The 14,099-nt window shown below is 40.7% G+C and overlaps 1 protein-coding gene and 1 long non-coding RNA gene across 2 annotated transcripts; one reads left to right on the plus strand and one right to left on the minus strand.

The window, feature by feature from the left end:
* The first annotated feature begins 817 nt into the window (after positions 1 to 817).
* On the plus strand, positions 818 to 3,464 carry LOC148919726 (uncharacterized). Its single transcript, XR_016124215.1, has 2 exons — positions 818 to 1,184; positions 2,628 to 3,464. It is a non-coding gene; the product is annotated as an uncharacterized LOC148919726 (long non-coding RNA).
* LOC103321030 (protein TOM THREE HOMOLOG 1) lies at positions 1,380 to 7,186 on the minus strand. Its single transcript, XM_008222778.3, has 11 exons — positions 6,704 to 7,186; positions 6,345 to 6,435; positions 6,152 to 6,204; positions 5,973 to 6,065; positions 5,815 to 5,886; positions 3,688 to 3,760; positions 3,558 to 3,603; positions 2,590 to 2,653; positions 2,443 to 2,496; positions 2,075 to 2,152; positions 1,380 to 1,959 (listed from the first exon to the last, which is right to left on the minus strand). The coding sequence occupies exons 1-11, from the start codon at positions 6,875 to 6,877 to the stop codon at positions 1,867 to 1,869; spliced, it is 891 nt and encodes a 296-aa protein (XP_008221000.1). The 5' UTR covers positions 6,878 to 7,186; the 3' UTR covers positions 1,380 to 1,866.
* Positions 7,187 to 14,099: the final 6,913 nt, after the last annotated feature.

Below are 14,099 nucleotides of genomic sequence, written 5' to 3' on the forward strand. Positions count from 1 at the left end.
GGTAAAATGTAAGACAGGGAGCAAGCGATCAAATTTTGATCGATTGTTGAAAAATGTAGGGTTTTTTAGTGCATTGGTTATTAAATTTTGATTTAATTTGCATTTTGGTCTTTTAATTTTTTAAATGATTCTTATAGTCCTTCAACTTCACTTTTGATTGCATTATTAGTCATGGGTCAATCATTTCAGCATAACTCATGAAATTGAGGGTTAAAAATAGATCATGAACTGACAGTAGGACTAATAATGCAATTGAAAGCATGAATTGGTTGCCCTAATAAGGGTAAATCACGGGAATCATTTTAAAAATGGGGATGAGGGATTAAATTATGAAGGAAGATGGGTTTACAGAATGGTAGGAACAAAATCCAATATTTATCGAAAAAGATCATAACGACAGTAGGACTAATAATGCCATCGGAAATTTTAACCCAAAATCCAACGACGGTTAAACCTAAAAACCCAAAAATATAAGATGGTAAAAAAAAAACATTTAGAAAGAAAGAAAGAACAGCAGACCCAAGTAACTTAACTTATTCACAAGTTAATCCGAGTTTAGAGTTTCAACAATCTCCTAACTCAACTCAGTCCAAAAAGACACAAGTAATCTTCTAAGTTAACCAACTTTGTTTTTTAGAAGTAGTTTTGGGGGAAAACAAAGAAAATCATCTGTTATCATGCAGAGATCAAGGCCATACTTACATACTAATTATAAGCAAACCACAAGTGTTTATGTACACCCGAACACAAGTGAGTAGTAACTTAAACTAATTTCGCAAGTAATCCAAGCTGTAGAACCACGCACGAGTTTCATTAATCCCTATTTTTCTTACGTTGGAGATGGACATTACCTACCATTCAAAACCCACTTGAAAAATGAGCGGTAAAACCTACCATTCAATATGGCGGTTGACACAGACGACCAGTAGAGGGAAGGAGGGTGAAATCAATGGCTTCCATCACATATAGTCAACCATCTGAACCACCCTAATCAATTGAATCCAATCCACTTTCTTAACACTTTCATTTCCATTCTTCTTCAACCAGATGGTAAACTTATCTCATCACCTAAGAGTTCTAACTTCCGGGTGCAAACCTCCCTGCTAAAAGGCCGGAATCTAGATGGCGTTGAAGACGACCGCAAGTTTCAGCCATGAAGAGAAGCAGGCAGAGTCTCGGAACAGGTACACACCATGTTGTAAACAAAACTATCACAGAGCAATTTCCCAGATCAAGTTATTTCCAGCAAATTTTACATAACTGATTCCTAATTTCTGCAGTTTACTACATGAATATATAGCATTGTTCATACATGACATGACATGAAATGAAATGATATTTGGCAAGGCATGGACTATATATCAGACACAACACCACAATTCACAAGATAGTCAGTTTTATTGTACAACAGATGACTGCAATCACATGTAAATACCGTATTGAAGACAAAACTATCAAAGAGTGCAAGTTTTCTTCACACAATTTCCCCAAAATACCCACCCAGAGTACGTGACAGAAATCATACAGAAATCACATTTTTGGGGGTCCCCTTTTCCTATTCATGGAATGCTCAAGACTGTTAAAACAACAAAGCACCAGTCGTATGATTCAACACACTCAAAATAAAAGACCACGATACCAACACATTTGACAATCCTTAAAAGGTCACTTCTTTTCAACAAATCTACCACCCCCTGCTGAGAACAAACACTCAGAATCCAATAAAGCTGTTCCTCAAAGCACACAATGGTCAACTTTTCCCTCTCTAACCAACATTTCGTTTTCCATGGAGAGTAGATAAGCATCTCAAACTTCATGTATTTGTAAGACCATTCTTGGTTTTCTTTCATCAAATGTTCTCCATCCTCAGCGAATAGGATGATATTGTGTGATCCCGCGCTTTGGAGGCAACTTCCTCAAAATGAAAAGGACCAAAGAAGAAGGCAATATCTCCACCAACTACAAGAAATGGGGAAGGAAAATTTCAACGACCAAACTTCAAACTCCAATGAGGCTGCTTAATGAACCAACAAACTTACATTAGCCAAGCAAAAAATATAAACCAAATGCTTACCAGGTAATATATAAAGTTTAGAATTGGGTGATTCAAAACATCAAGATCTGCTGCTTTATCAAATGCATTGAAGCACATCTGCAGCACAATATAAGAACCATAGAAGCTTAAGTGAGGAATTAATAAATCAGGTGCGACAATTCAGCTATTACCATTCGTTGAGCAAAATGAACAGCCTTAGCAAATTTGATGACAGTTGGTACAACATCCAATGTAAATTATATGGTTGTATGCTTGACACACATATTATATGGAAAACTAAAACAGTCTATCCATGTGGTTTTGATTGTTTAAAACTTTGACCTACTTCCTCAAGTTCAAGTAGTACTAGTAGTAGGCTTACTCCAAAAACAATCAAGAAGACTCACCATTATGCATCTGACAAGGAAACATGTAAAACATATGGTTGTCACATAGCCAACCTGTCAACGCCAAAAACACAAAAAAGGAAAAATAAGTACATCTAAAGATGAAAACTCATGGGTGCTTAAGAATTTTTTTTTTTAAGTGTTTACCTCCTGCAGCTTCTTACGTCGTCCTTTTGATTCTACAGGAAATCGCTGCAACATCAAGAAGAGTCTGCCAGAAACAACAGCAGAGACTACCTTAGAAGATTGCCCATAAAGTAAGTTTTATGTCAAAATTACATTTATACATACATGTCAAGCTTGTAAAAAGAAGTATCATATTATTTGGCAGGAGATAGTTGCAATCAGAAATATAACATACACACCAAATAACCAGTGGAAAGGTGTTATATTTCCAAAAAATTTCTCTGGGAAGCACACATGCCACAGCCATGCTTACTGCTACAGAATTCATACTTTATGCGTGATTTTCACATAGTGAGACTAGCTGTAGCACACATGCATGCATAACTTCAGAAAGGTAATGACATTCCATTACAGAAAGGGAGAAGGTGAAACAGGCATCTCAGCACTCTACCCATCTTACAGGTACCCATAAAAATTAAACATCCGTCACTCATAAGCACCATGAGAGACCTACTTATCTTAACAGTATTTGAGGGGAGAGAGAGCGAGAGAGAGAGAATAAGAACCATTTGTTCAACTACACCAAAATTCAGTGACAGCTACACATAAGTAAAACAAGAGGCACGATACATAGTTACACATAATTAAATATCATGCATCAAAGAAACTACAATTTTTCAAGAAGACTCTCTATTGTGTTCATTTGTTTCAATTATTTGCTCTTCTGAGCTGGAGACGTGGACAAGAGTGTTATGCCGATTGAACTTCGTCCAGTCTCCTCTTGTCTTAGAGCTTCTAATGTCTGATGTTTATCATTTAGAACCAAACACAGTATAATTCGATTCAACCAGTAAACTTATGTGAAGGCAACTAAATTCCAATTTGTGCTTTTGTAAGAGTTTCTTTTTACACGCCACAATGCAACTTTGCAAGGGTAGATGCTTCATATGTCAGACAATGCAGCAGGCAACCAAATGCAGAGCGATTACCTTCCACCATATAGAAGAAACCCAACGGCTGCAAATAAGGACACACCTGCAGGAACATATGTCTTAGAATAACAGATAATTGAGATAAACAAACAATCTTCAAAACTATATGTGCTTAGAAAATAAATACCTGCAAAGAACATCTTAGATAAGATGAGCAAAACTGGTATAGGCTTCCACCATAATATCAACCACATAGCAATCTGTAACAATTAAATCGAAAAAATTAAAGATGATTCAATGGTATTACTATTATTCCCAAAAGGTAACAAGCAAACTTAGCAATATACATACAACTGTGCAGAGTGCACTACATAGTTGTACTACAATAAGGGCTTGTTTGGGAGTGATTCTCGGATGGCCGAAATCACTTTTGGGGAGAAGCACCACCCACATGCTTCTCTATATAATCACTTTAAGCGATTTTAAGCGATTCTGGGGAGAAGCACCTCCCATGTGCTTCTCCATAAAACCACCTAAAATCACAGAAAGTGATTAAATGGAGAAGAAATTATTGGCGTATCCAAAATCACTCCCAAACGAGCCCTAAGTGTAATCTGGACCATATCAACTATAATTGAAGAGCCAACAAGTAGTCAATGATCCTACTTCAAACAGGCACCCCTTAAAACTCTCTCCATGTTTCTAGTGAAAAAATCTCCCAACTTTTGCTATAATTTCTAAAATTTTGAATTCAGTCAAGACCAATATTCTATATTTCTAAATTTTCAATTTAATTAATATAAAGGTGGAAACGAGCAGAAAACTCTTCTAAACTATTTGGGGTATGATGAGTGGCCAACATAGACCTGAACCTAGCGAGACTTTGTTTGGAGATCAGAATATCAGTTGTTAAGCATGGATTTCATGCAAATAGGTGAGTAGGAGATTAATTTGGACTCAGTCCCAACAACAGTTGAAAGACACTGAGTTAAAATGGCCATAGTTGTGTCTGCAATTGCACATGCAATTATTCCATTCTAAAATATGCAAATATAGAAAAAGAGAGGGACTGGAAAGAGCTTCTACCTCATTTTTCTTTTCCCATTATGGAAAATAAAAATACATCATGATTCAGAACAATTTTTCATCTTCCAAAATAATTTTAAGGTCTGGTGAAATAATGTTAGAATCTGAAGACACTTATTTAAGGAGTTAATCAATGACAACCGCGAGGACAAGCCAATTCCAAATAAGATGCACGTGCATATAGGAGCAGTCTTTCTTGCAATTATAGCATTATATAACATGTCAAATAGTAGATTGATAAACATAAATAATCCCATGCTGCTTTTTCCCTTTTCTCATTTCTATCACGTGCTTTCCCATATACTTGCAGGATGAAGAGGGAAGACACCTCACTGAAGCTATTTTTAAACATCCCATTCTTTAAGTCCTTCAATGCACTAAAGGGAATGCAATGGATACATACAGGCCTAATCGTAAACCTAATTATCAGGAAGAAATGAGTTGCATCGTGATATTCCCATCCAGCATGACATTTAAACAAAACCATCAACCCATTGCCTTCCATCACTTCCTCACATTTAATAATATCTAATAAACCTCACTAAACCCCTTGGATGCTTCCAGTCAACTATGGGTCAAAGCATAAACAAACAATTGTGGGCACCTAACAAAGCCATCACCGCATTACCTTTTATCTACTTTCTTGCATTTTATAATATCTAGTAAACAACTCGCTAAACCCCTTTGGTGCTTCCAATCAACTGTAGGTCAAAGCATAAACAAATTCTATAACCGCCTACCACTTCCTTTTCAAACTCTTTTCTTAAGAACTTTGGCCCTGGACCCCATCGAACAGATTTATCAGTTTTGACTACCCAATTGACATCTGGTTACATCTATATCTCATTAATATACACCAAAAAAGGTTTTTAAGAGCCGTATTCCTGAAAGAGATCTTGTGTTCATATATGGAAAGTTCCTTCAAAAACCATTCAACTGCATTGTTTACAGGGTCCCTAAATGACTCTCACAATCATTGTTACTTGATACACCTGCTAAATTATCTTTGATAATTTTTCAAAAGTTGCTGCCATATAATCAAAAAATTCTACATGTACATGAATTGAGAGAAACAATTAAGAAATATGGTGGAAAGAAAAATAAGCTGGAAACAAGATTATTGTAATGCGCTATTTAGAAACCATGACTTGCTTCCATGTAGAAGACTCCTACTCCAAAAGCTCCTTTTGGCAGGACTTAAAGTCAAACAGTGGAACAGAAATTTCACCTGAATTACATAAACCACAGCATTAATAGTAAAGAAGCTTGGCCTCAGTCCATCTGTAGAAACAGCACGTGCCTGTTCAATGTACACAGTAAGGGTCAGAATGAAACCACCTTAGTCCAACCACTACCCACCCCCAAGTAGTTTGAATGAGATGTAACCTGATAGTAAATTTCTGCCCAGAATAGAACCAATAGTGCGTAAGTGGTGAAGAAAGCAAGACTTGGCATATCAAGCAAGATATGTTTGACAATCTGGAAAGCAAGCAAAGAAAAACTTCATTTAGCAGTTACTAAGAACAATTAAATTTAAGAAAATGACGCCGACTATCAATTTCAACCTCTGGATGCAGCTTCTGCACTTGCCGGCGGAAAATAAACACTGCTGCTCGAACTACAAGAATAAAAAAGATAATAAACAAATCAAAACTTACACCCAACCCAACACACATCAAGAACACTATTAGAATCCTGAAAATGAACCAACCACGATAAATAAAATTAAGAAAAAGAAAACTTGAGAAACGCACAAACCTGCATTGACAACAAAATTGAGAAAGTGGAAGACCTTCTGTGTGGTCCAACCGTACTCCGGCACTCTCAATTGTATCCGAATCAATTGAACCTAGTATTGAATAATTATTAAAATAACGTATAAATCTTCATCAAATTTCTACATTAACCATTAAATTAATCTTCGAAGCAACTCAAAAGTACGTGTATCTTTCCTTCATTTTCCAAGCAACCAAACGAAAGCTAAATAAATCCTAATATGCGAGATTTAGAATTCAGCTAAACAAATCAAAATTGGCACCTACATGCTACTCGTATAGAAATTGATAAAGAAATACATAGAGATAGAGATGGAGACGCATATAGATAAATATAAATACCAGGGCAACGATGGCGACGAGACCGTAGAGAAGAGCGAGAGCGTGAAATATACGGTCTTGCCAAAGAGGAGAGTCATTGACGTCATGCCACCAATTGGACGCGTCTCTCAGATTGTAAGCTTTCACCGCCGACTGAACCAGCCCCACGCTGCTACCGCCGCCGCCGTGCCCCATCCCAAATTGCACCAATTTCTTCGTTTTTTATTTTTATTTTTTCTATGTATTGGTATTATTCTGGATAATGGAATTATACAATTATAAAACGGGAACTTTCCGAATCCTGGTGATGAAACCAACACAGTTTGTTTGGAGATTTGAGGAAGAAATTAGATTGGAGTTGCCCCGCGAGAAAGCGAAGAAGAAAGAAAGAAACAATCAAATCCGAACTAAATTTAAATCGAATCGCCTTCGGTTTTTTGTTCCTTTTTTTTTTTTTTCGCGAAATTGGAAATTCCAAAACAGCCGGCAAAAATAGGAGAGCCCGAATCGGACTACTGTTCTGTTGGGCTTTGAACATTTATGGGCTGCTTCTTGAGCTTTGGTTAATTGGTCCTTATCCTCTTGTATTGGGTTCATATTTATTTACACGTGTGACTCCTCCGCTCATTCTCCCGAAACCGGAAAAACCCTTGCGAACATGACACCTCCATCAACAAAGCCATTTAATATCTAATGATTCTTATCCATTCAGTGACTCTTTTTTTTCCTTTTTCTTTTTTCCTTTTTTAAACGATGTATTGATAATCAAAAGCATTACATTAGTTTGATTACCTTGTTGGACAGGATTACTAATCTTAAATCAAATCTGGGTTGGATTATGTGTAATCTTATTATAATCAAATGGAGTAGGATTATGAATCCCACCAAAGGGTTGGAATTAAGTTGGATTCTAATGGCCTGCACGTTAATGACAGTTAAAACCCATTGGCAATAGCACATTTCAATTCAATCATTTCATATTCATAATTATATTAATGTTACAATTTCAAATACAACATAATCCAATGCAATTCAATTCTACCTTATAATTCAATCCAATTTCGATAACAAAAAATAACCAATATGTAGTTATATATTATGTGAATATCTCTTTATGAAGAATTGCATGGACTCAATAATAAATTAAAATGTGGGTTTTCAAGACCTTTTGGGTAAGAATCGACATAAAGGTGTCTAAGATTCATTACAATTGCGAAGCATAATTGAAGCTAAGTGCCTCTACATGGACACATTTAGGTTAACATTGGTGCGAAATGGACAATAGTAGACCACAGATGCATCATTTCAAAGTATAAAAGTTGGAACATGATTATGCCATGCAATATTTTAAAATAAAACAATTCATCATCCGAAGTTACTAAATGTAGTGATGTTGATGTTGTTTTCTCTTCTCTAAGTGTTCGGAATGCTATTAAAAAAAAAAAAAAAACTTACATGTAATGGGGATAATACTATTTTGCTATTCCCGTTATAAGCAAGTATTTTTGCATTAAAATGCAGGAAGTTGTCACATCGCCTTGCAACATGCGAGCTTTGTGTTGCCTCCGGCACCCTCGTGCCTAGCCACATCGCCTTGCAACATGCGAGCTTTGTGTTGCCTCCGGCACCCTCGTGCCTAGCCACATCGCCTTGCGACATGCTAGCTTTGTGTTGCCTTCGGTACCCTCGTGCCTAGCCACATCGCCTTGCGACATGCTAGCTTTGTGTTACCTTCGGCACCCCCGTGCCTAGCCACATCGCCTTGCAACATGCGAGCTTTGTGTTGCCTCCGGCACCCTCGTGCCTAGCCACATCGCCTTGCAACATGCGAGCTTTGTGTTGCCTCCGGCACCCTCGTGCTTAGCCACATCGCCTTGCAACATGCTAGCTTTGTGTTGCCTTCGGTACCCTCGTGCCTAGCCACATTGCCTTGTGACATGCGAGCTTTGTGTTGCCTCCGGCACCCTCGTGCCTAGTCGCATCGCCTTTCAACATGCTAGCTTTGTGTTGCCTTCGGCACCCCCGCGCCTAGCCACATCGTCTTGCGACATGCTAGCTTTGTGTTGCCTTTAGCACCCCCCTTGCCTAGTCACATCGCCTGGCGACATGCTAGCTTTGTGTTGCCTTCGGCACCCCCGTGCCTAGCCACATCGCCTTGCGACATGCTAGCTTTGTGTTACCTTCGGCACCCCCGTGCCTAGCCACATCGTCTTGCGACATGCTAGCTTTGTGTTGCCTTCGGCACCCCCGTGCCTAGCCACATCGCCTGGTGACATGCAAGCTTTGTGTCACCTCCGGCACCCCCGTGCCTAGCCACATCTTGTGTCGCCGTTGACACCCTTGTGCCCAGCCACACCACCCAGCGACATGCAACTCTGTGCCTTCGACAATGCACAAAGGCTAAAAGCCTCACAAACCTTCTCATGATTAGCCCTGGACTTCAAGGGCCATACCAACTCCTTGGGTCTTCTCCTCCTCCCAAGCTAAGCCCAGGGCCCGCCGCAAATTTTTGGACCCAAGTCCCTCCTTCCTAAAAACCATCACTTGGTTACCGAATGGCAGGACCCGGGTCATAAGCAATAAGGCTCACAAACTTTTCCAAAGTCAATTGCTCACGCCCAAGGCCCAGCAACTTCACCATTACCAACATGGAAAGGTCCAACCCGTGCACACAAGGCTCAACAAAATCACGGCTCCAAGTCCTAACCCAAGGACACTTGGAAACTTTCTCAGGACACCGAATGAAAGCCTCCCACCACCAACTCCTCTTTGCTTCTGTAATAACATGCAGAACCCATATCATATGGTTTAGAGCAAGAAAAGGATGGGAAAAAGCATATCACCATATGGTGTTGGAAAATATTCAATCCAAGAGTCATCTCTCACGGTCGTCACTTTCAAAAGGATAAGTCTCCTTATATTTTCTATTTTATTAATTTAAGTTCTTTATTGGATTATTGGCAACAATTAAGTCAATAAAAATTCCATTTGCCTCCCAGGCACTGTTCTCAATTATTGTCAACTATTCTTGATTACATGTGGCAACTATAAGTCACAAATTGGAGGTGCTAAGAAATTCCCTAAAGCACCCAAGGAGCTGTCGAAGATCTCATCAAGACACCCTTGGCAATTCCATATTGGCACCTACTCAGACATCACCAACTGCAAATCTGCTTCCATATCGACATCTCTTATTGGAGAAAAACCAAACAGCACCCCATGCTCAGAATACAACAAAGCAGTCTCACCTTGCCCAAAGCTTTGCTGACCCAACTCCAAACCTTGACAAACCCAAGCCCTTGAGAAAAATTGACTGAGCCGGCTCCAAAGTTTGACCAAAAAGCTCAAGGACTCAGGTCCCTTGCCAAAATCACCAAGTCGGAAGGCCCGGCTCCAAAACAGGCCCGGCCCTAACGCAAACCTAGCTCTCAGTCATCCCGAGCTGAAACACCAAGGAGATTGGGGCCCACGTTGCTGGAGAGACCCTTGCCCACACCCGGTTCTCACCCAAGCCCAAAGCCCAGCTCCCTTGCAACAACGAAGGGCCTAGCTTCAAAGCTCCCGAGTCTACAATGGCCCGGCTAAGTGAAAATTCACAAAAGCCCAGCTCATACCGACGCTGCCGCAAAAAAGGAGGCCTAACTCTAAGGCAAGCCCGGCTACGGAGGTTGCCAAAAGCTTATGCCCTTGTCGATTATCCAAGGCCCAGCTCACGGTCCCAAGTCAAAAACAACCAAACCTCACGGAGCCCAGCTCCAAATCCTAGCTAACTCCTAGCCAAAACGGGACCAGCTCCAATGTTTGCCAAACCCTTTTAGACACCTACCGAAGGTCCAGCTCTAGGCTCTCACTTCTTGCCGAAAAATCCAAGGTGGCCCAGCTTCGAACCTGCCTCTACGAGCACACCAAAAATTTTGATCAAGGCACCCAACCTCCCGAGCCCAGCTCCATGAAATTTCACACGACCCAGCAACACGACACTAACCCTCAGCTCAGGTGGCCAGCCCCTCAAGTCTCTGCCAAAACACCAAGATATTTGCTCAAGACACCCATCACGGTCTAGAGCTCCAAGATACCTTCGCACCTTGCCAAACTCAATTCTGGCAACCTGCACCCAGCTTACAAAAATGAGGGCCACTACAAAATTACACTCAAACCATGAGCAAATCAAGCGGTGGATTCGAAAGGAACCTACCTAGGCACTTGCCGAAGGCCTAGCTCCATTCGAGCAAACCATTTAGCCCCCAAGTCTTGCTGATACCAGCCCATGCCCAAGCAATCCACCCTTGCCGAACGGCAAGGGCCGTCGAATGGATGAAGGAGAGCTCAGAGCCACCGAACCCACAGCACCCCAAAGCTGCGAGAAAAATCCCAACCCACCCTTGCCGAGCGGCAAGGGTTGTCTGAGGTTGAAGGAAACCCTCCACGAACAAATGGTGACGATGCCACGGACTCGGCTCGGCTTGTCTCAAGACCAGCCCCTCGCTTTCACCCCTGCCGCGCGACCGCGCCTTGAAGAACAAATCACACGAACCCAGCTCCAAATGCTCAAGATACCCTGGTTCACAACCAAAATGACCAGACACCCACCAACCAAAATCGCAAACAGCTCTCCCCGATCAAGACGTGGCTCGGTGACTAAGCTCACCACGGTTTGACGTATCAACCGGATCGCCACGCTTGCGAGACCTCACAGTCTTCTCGACACCAAGGCCCCAGGCTCCCGAGCTCACCAATCGCAAATCCCTTGCCGAACCGCAAGGGTCGTAACAAGAAACGAAGGACTGTCAAAGGCGGAAAAGCCGCAAATGCTCAACCACCGAGAACTTCCTAGCCCAAACTCACCTACCTGGACCCAAGTTCTAGCTTCACCCACTCTGCCAAGCTTCAACCACAACAACACCAAATTTGAGAGGGTCCAAAGAACCTCCAGATTCAAGAAAGGGTGGGTGGAAGAAGAATGGGGTGAAACTCAACGAATGCAGTGTCCGAACTGCGAAGTTGTGGAAGCTCACAACCAAAACCTTCCCGTGTCCTTGCCGAACGGCAAGGACCTTGCTGAGCTTGAGGATGCAGAGCAACGCCAAGTGACGGATCAAGTCACAATCTGTTGGTGAGCTAAACGATATACCCACCTATATTTTGACCGACCTTGCCAAGCTAAGTTGTGCTCAAATTGAAGAACTTGCCGAACGGCAGGTTCTGTAAAACAAATAAAAAGGAGGCACACCAATCCTCATCTAAACCTAGCACCTTACTATAGCCAAGACCTCACAACTAAACTCACGGGCCCAGCCCCTTGTTACCTTTTCTTTTTCTTTTTTTTTTTGCCGAAGCCCCAGCTCACCTTGGGCCACTTTTACCATGGCAGACCCTAATTTTAGAAACCTCAATGGCCCAACCTCAATTACCCAATCCCTTGCCTTAAAAAAAAAAAAAAACAAACAAAAAAAAAAAAAAGGTGGGGTTGAGAATGTCTTAGCCTCCTTGCTGAAACCCACCTAGGGCCACCCTTGCAAATCGTTTAAGCCCAAACCACTTGAGTCCCTTGCCAAAGCCTAGCTCCAAGGGGAATTTTGTCGAAATCTCTATTAAGGCCCAGCCTTTTTATCCCAGTCTTTGCCAGGAACCTAAGTATACTCCAATGGCCCACTCCTTGCTCTTCAAAATTTTGCTCCCAAGGCCCCCTTGCCAAAACTTCAAGGCCACGACCTCTACTGACGCCTTTCGGGTTCATCCGGCCTCCTTGCCAAAAGTCCAGTACCCACTACCAACAGGTCCAAGGCTCACACTTTTATTATACCTTTCAAGTGTTAATCAACCAAGCATATCCAGCCTCAAAGCGACTAGCACCAAAGGCACACACGCCTTCTTCCATGCCGAAGGAAGACAAGCTCCCAATTGCCGAAGCTCCCAAATTGCCAAACCTACTCTACAAGACATGTGTCACCACCACAGCGACTTACACAAAGTCCCACATTGGAAATCTACACAAACCTCCCACTTTCACCTCCCTATAAATAGGGAGTAGTATCTATGTGAAAAAGGGACTTCCTCTCTCCATTTAGAAGAGGATTCGGGTCTCAGAGCTAGACCCTAGGGCTGGGGACTCTCTTCTAGATCCCTGGCTTGGGCATCTCACTTGTCATCTTTATATTCGGGTTCAACCCCACATACAAATGTAATCATACACTATTATAATGAGAATACTTCTCCGTGGATGTAGCCCATTCATTAAGGGTGAACCACGTATATCTTGTCTTCTTTACATTTATCGCTTGCCCAAGTATTTACACACATGCTTAAGGTCCTCACCTTCATCCATCATCCATCACACCTTATCACTAAGTTGGACTCAATCTTGGCCTAACCATTTTGAGCATCAACAATATGTATAATCAAATCAACCGTGATATATTTTTTTTGTTTTTTTGGAAACGTCCCAATCCATTATTACAATAAAAATTTGGATTTGGTCTGTAATATTTAAAGGAAAAGTTTAACTAAAATAAAACTTTAGATCCAAAATAATCTCTGTCCACCAAATGAATAAACAAAGTATTGGGAGCATGTGACAATTTGGCCTTTCAACCGTTCGATTTGATTATGATATGCGTCTAGGTGCTCGACGTATAAACTAATCAGGAATCGGATGGGTTTGAAGTTTGAAACGTCAAAGGGGTAGGAGGAGCCAAATGGATGTGTCTGTGGGTCTCTCTCCCTCAATACTTAAGGTTTTTTAGGTTTTAGACATAAAAAAAATTTCACTTTTGGAAAAAGCCAAAGCTTTTCAAAAAGACAAAACCACTCAACTTTCAAATCAAAGGCGTACATGCAATGTATTGGATTCTTAGAAATCTAAAAATAAATAAGGCATTTTGTCATTTTTGCTTCTTTTAAAATTTTTCTCTCACCTTTTGCTTTTTCCAAAATGTCCCCAATACTTATGATAGTCTGTGTCGCTTGTCATCTAAAAGGAAAGAATGTTTGCATATTCAATGCATATGCAGCTACGAAGTTAAAACTCTTTGTTGGTTTGTTGAATATGAATTGGTTCCTTTTTACTGGAAAAATTTACTGCTTACTGTGTTTACAGATTACTTATACAAAATTATTTCAGAATAATGGTGTATATATTAAAATTTTCCAAAGATAATTAGGATTGCCAAAGCTCTCCCATCCCATGTCAAGCAGTCAAAGATATTTGCAAGTAGCAGATCTTCTGCATTGGGATCATGGAGAGTCACAAGCCCATGTCCAATGAGTTTCGGGCCCTGAATTAGTGAGACTTTTTTCCTTCTTATATTTTATTTTGGCACACAGTTTTTCTTTCTTTTTCTCCTTCCATTGGTTTGATTGATATATAGATTTATTTTTTTCCTCAAATACTGTAAACTGAATAAAGCAGAGTCACAGT

This window comes from Prunus mume, linkage group LG2 (genome assembly GCF_029339155.1).
Source record: "Prunus mume cultivar Tortuosa linkage group LG2, ASM2933915v1, whole genome shotgun sequence".
Lineage (NCBI taxonomy): Eukaryota > Viridiplantae > Streptophyta > Magnoliopsida > Rosales > Rosaceae > Prunus > Prunus mume.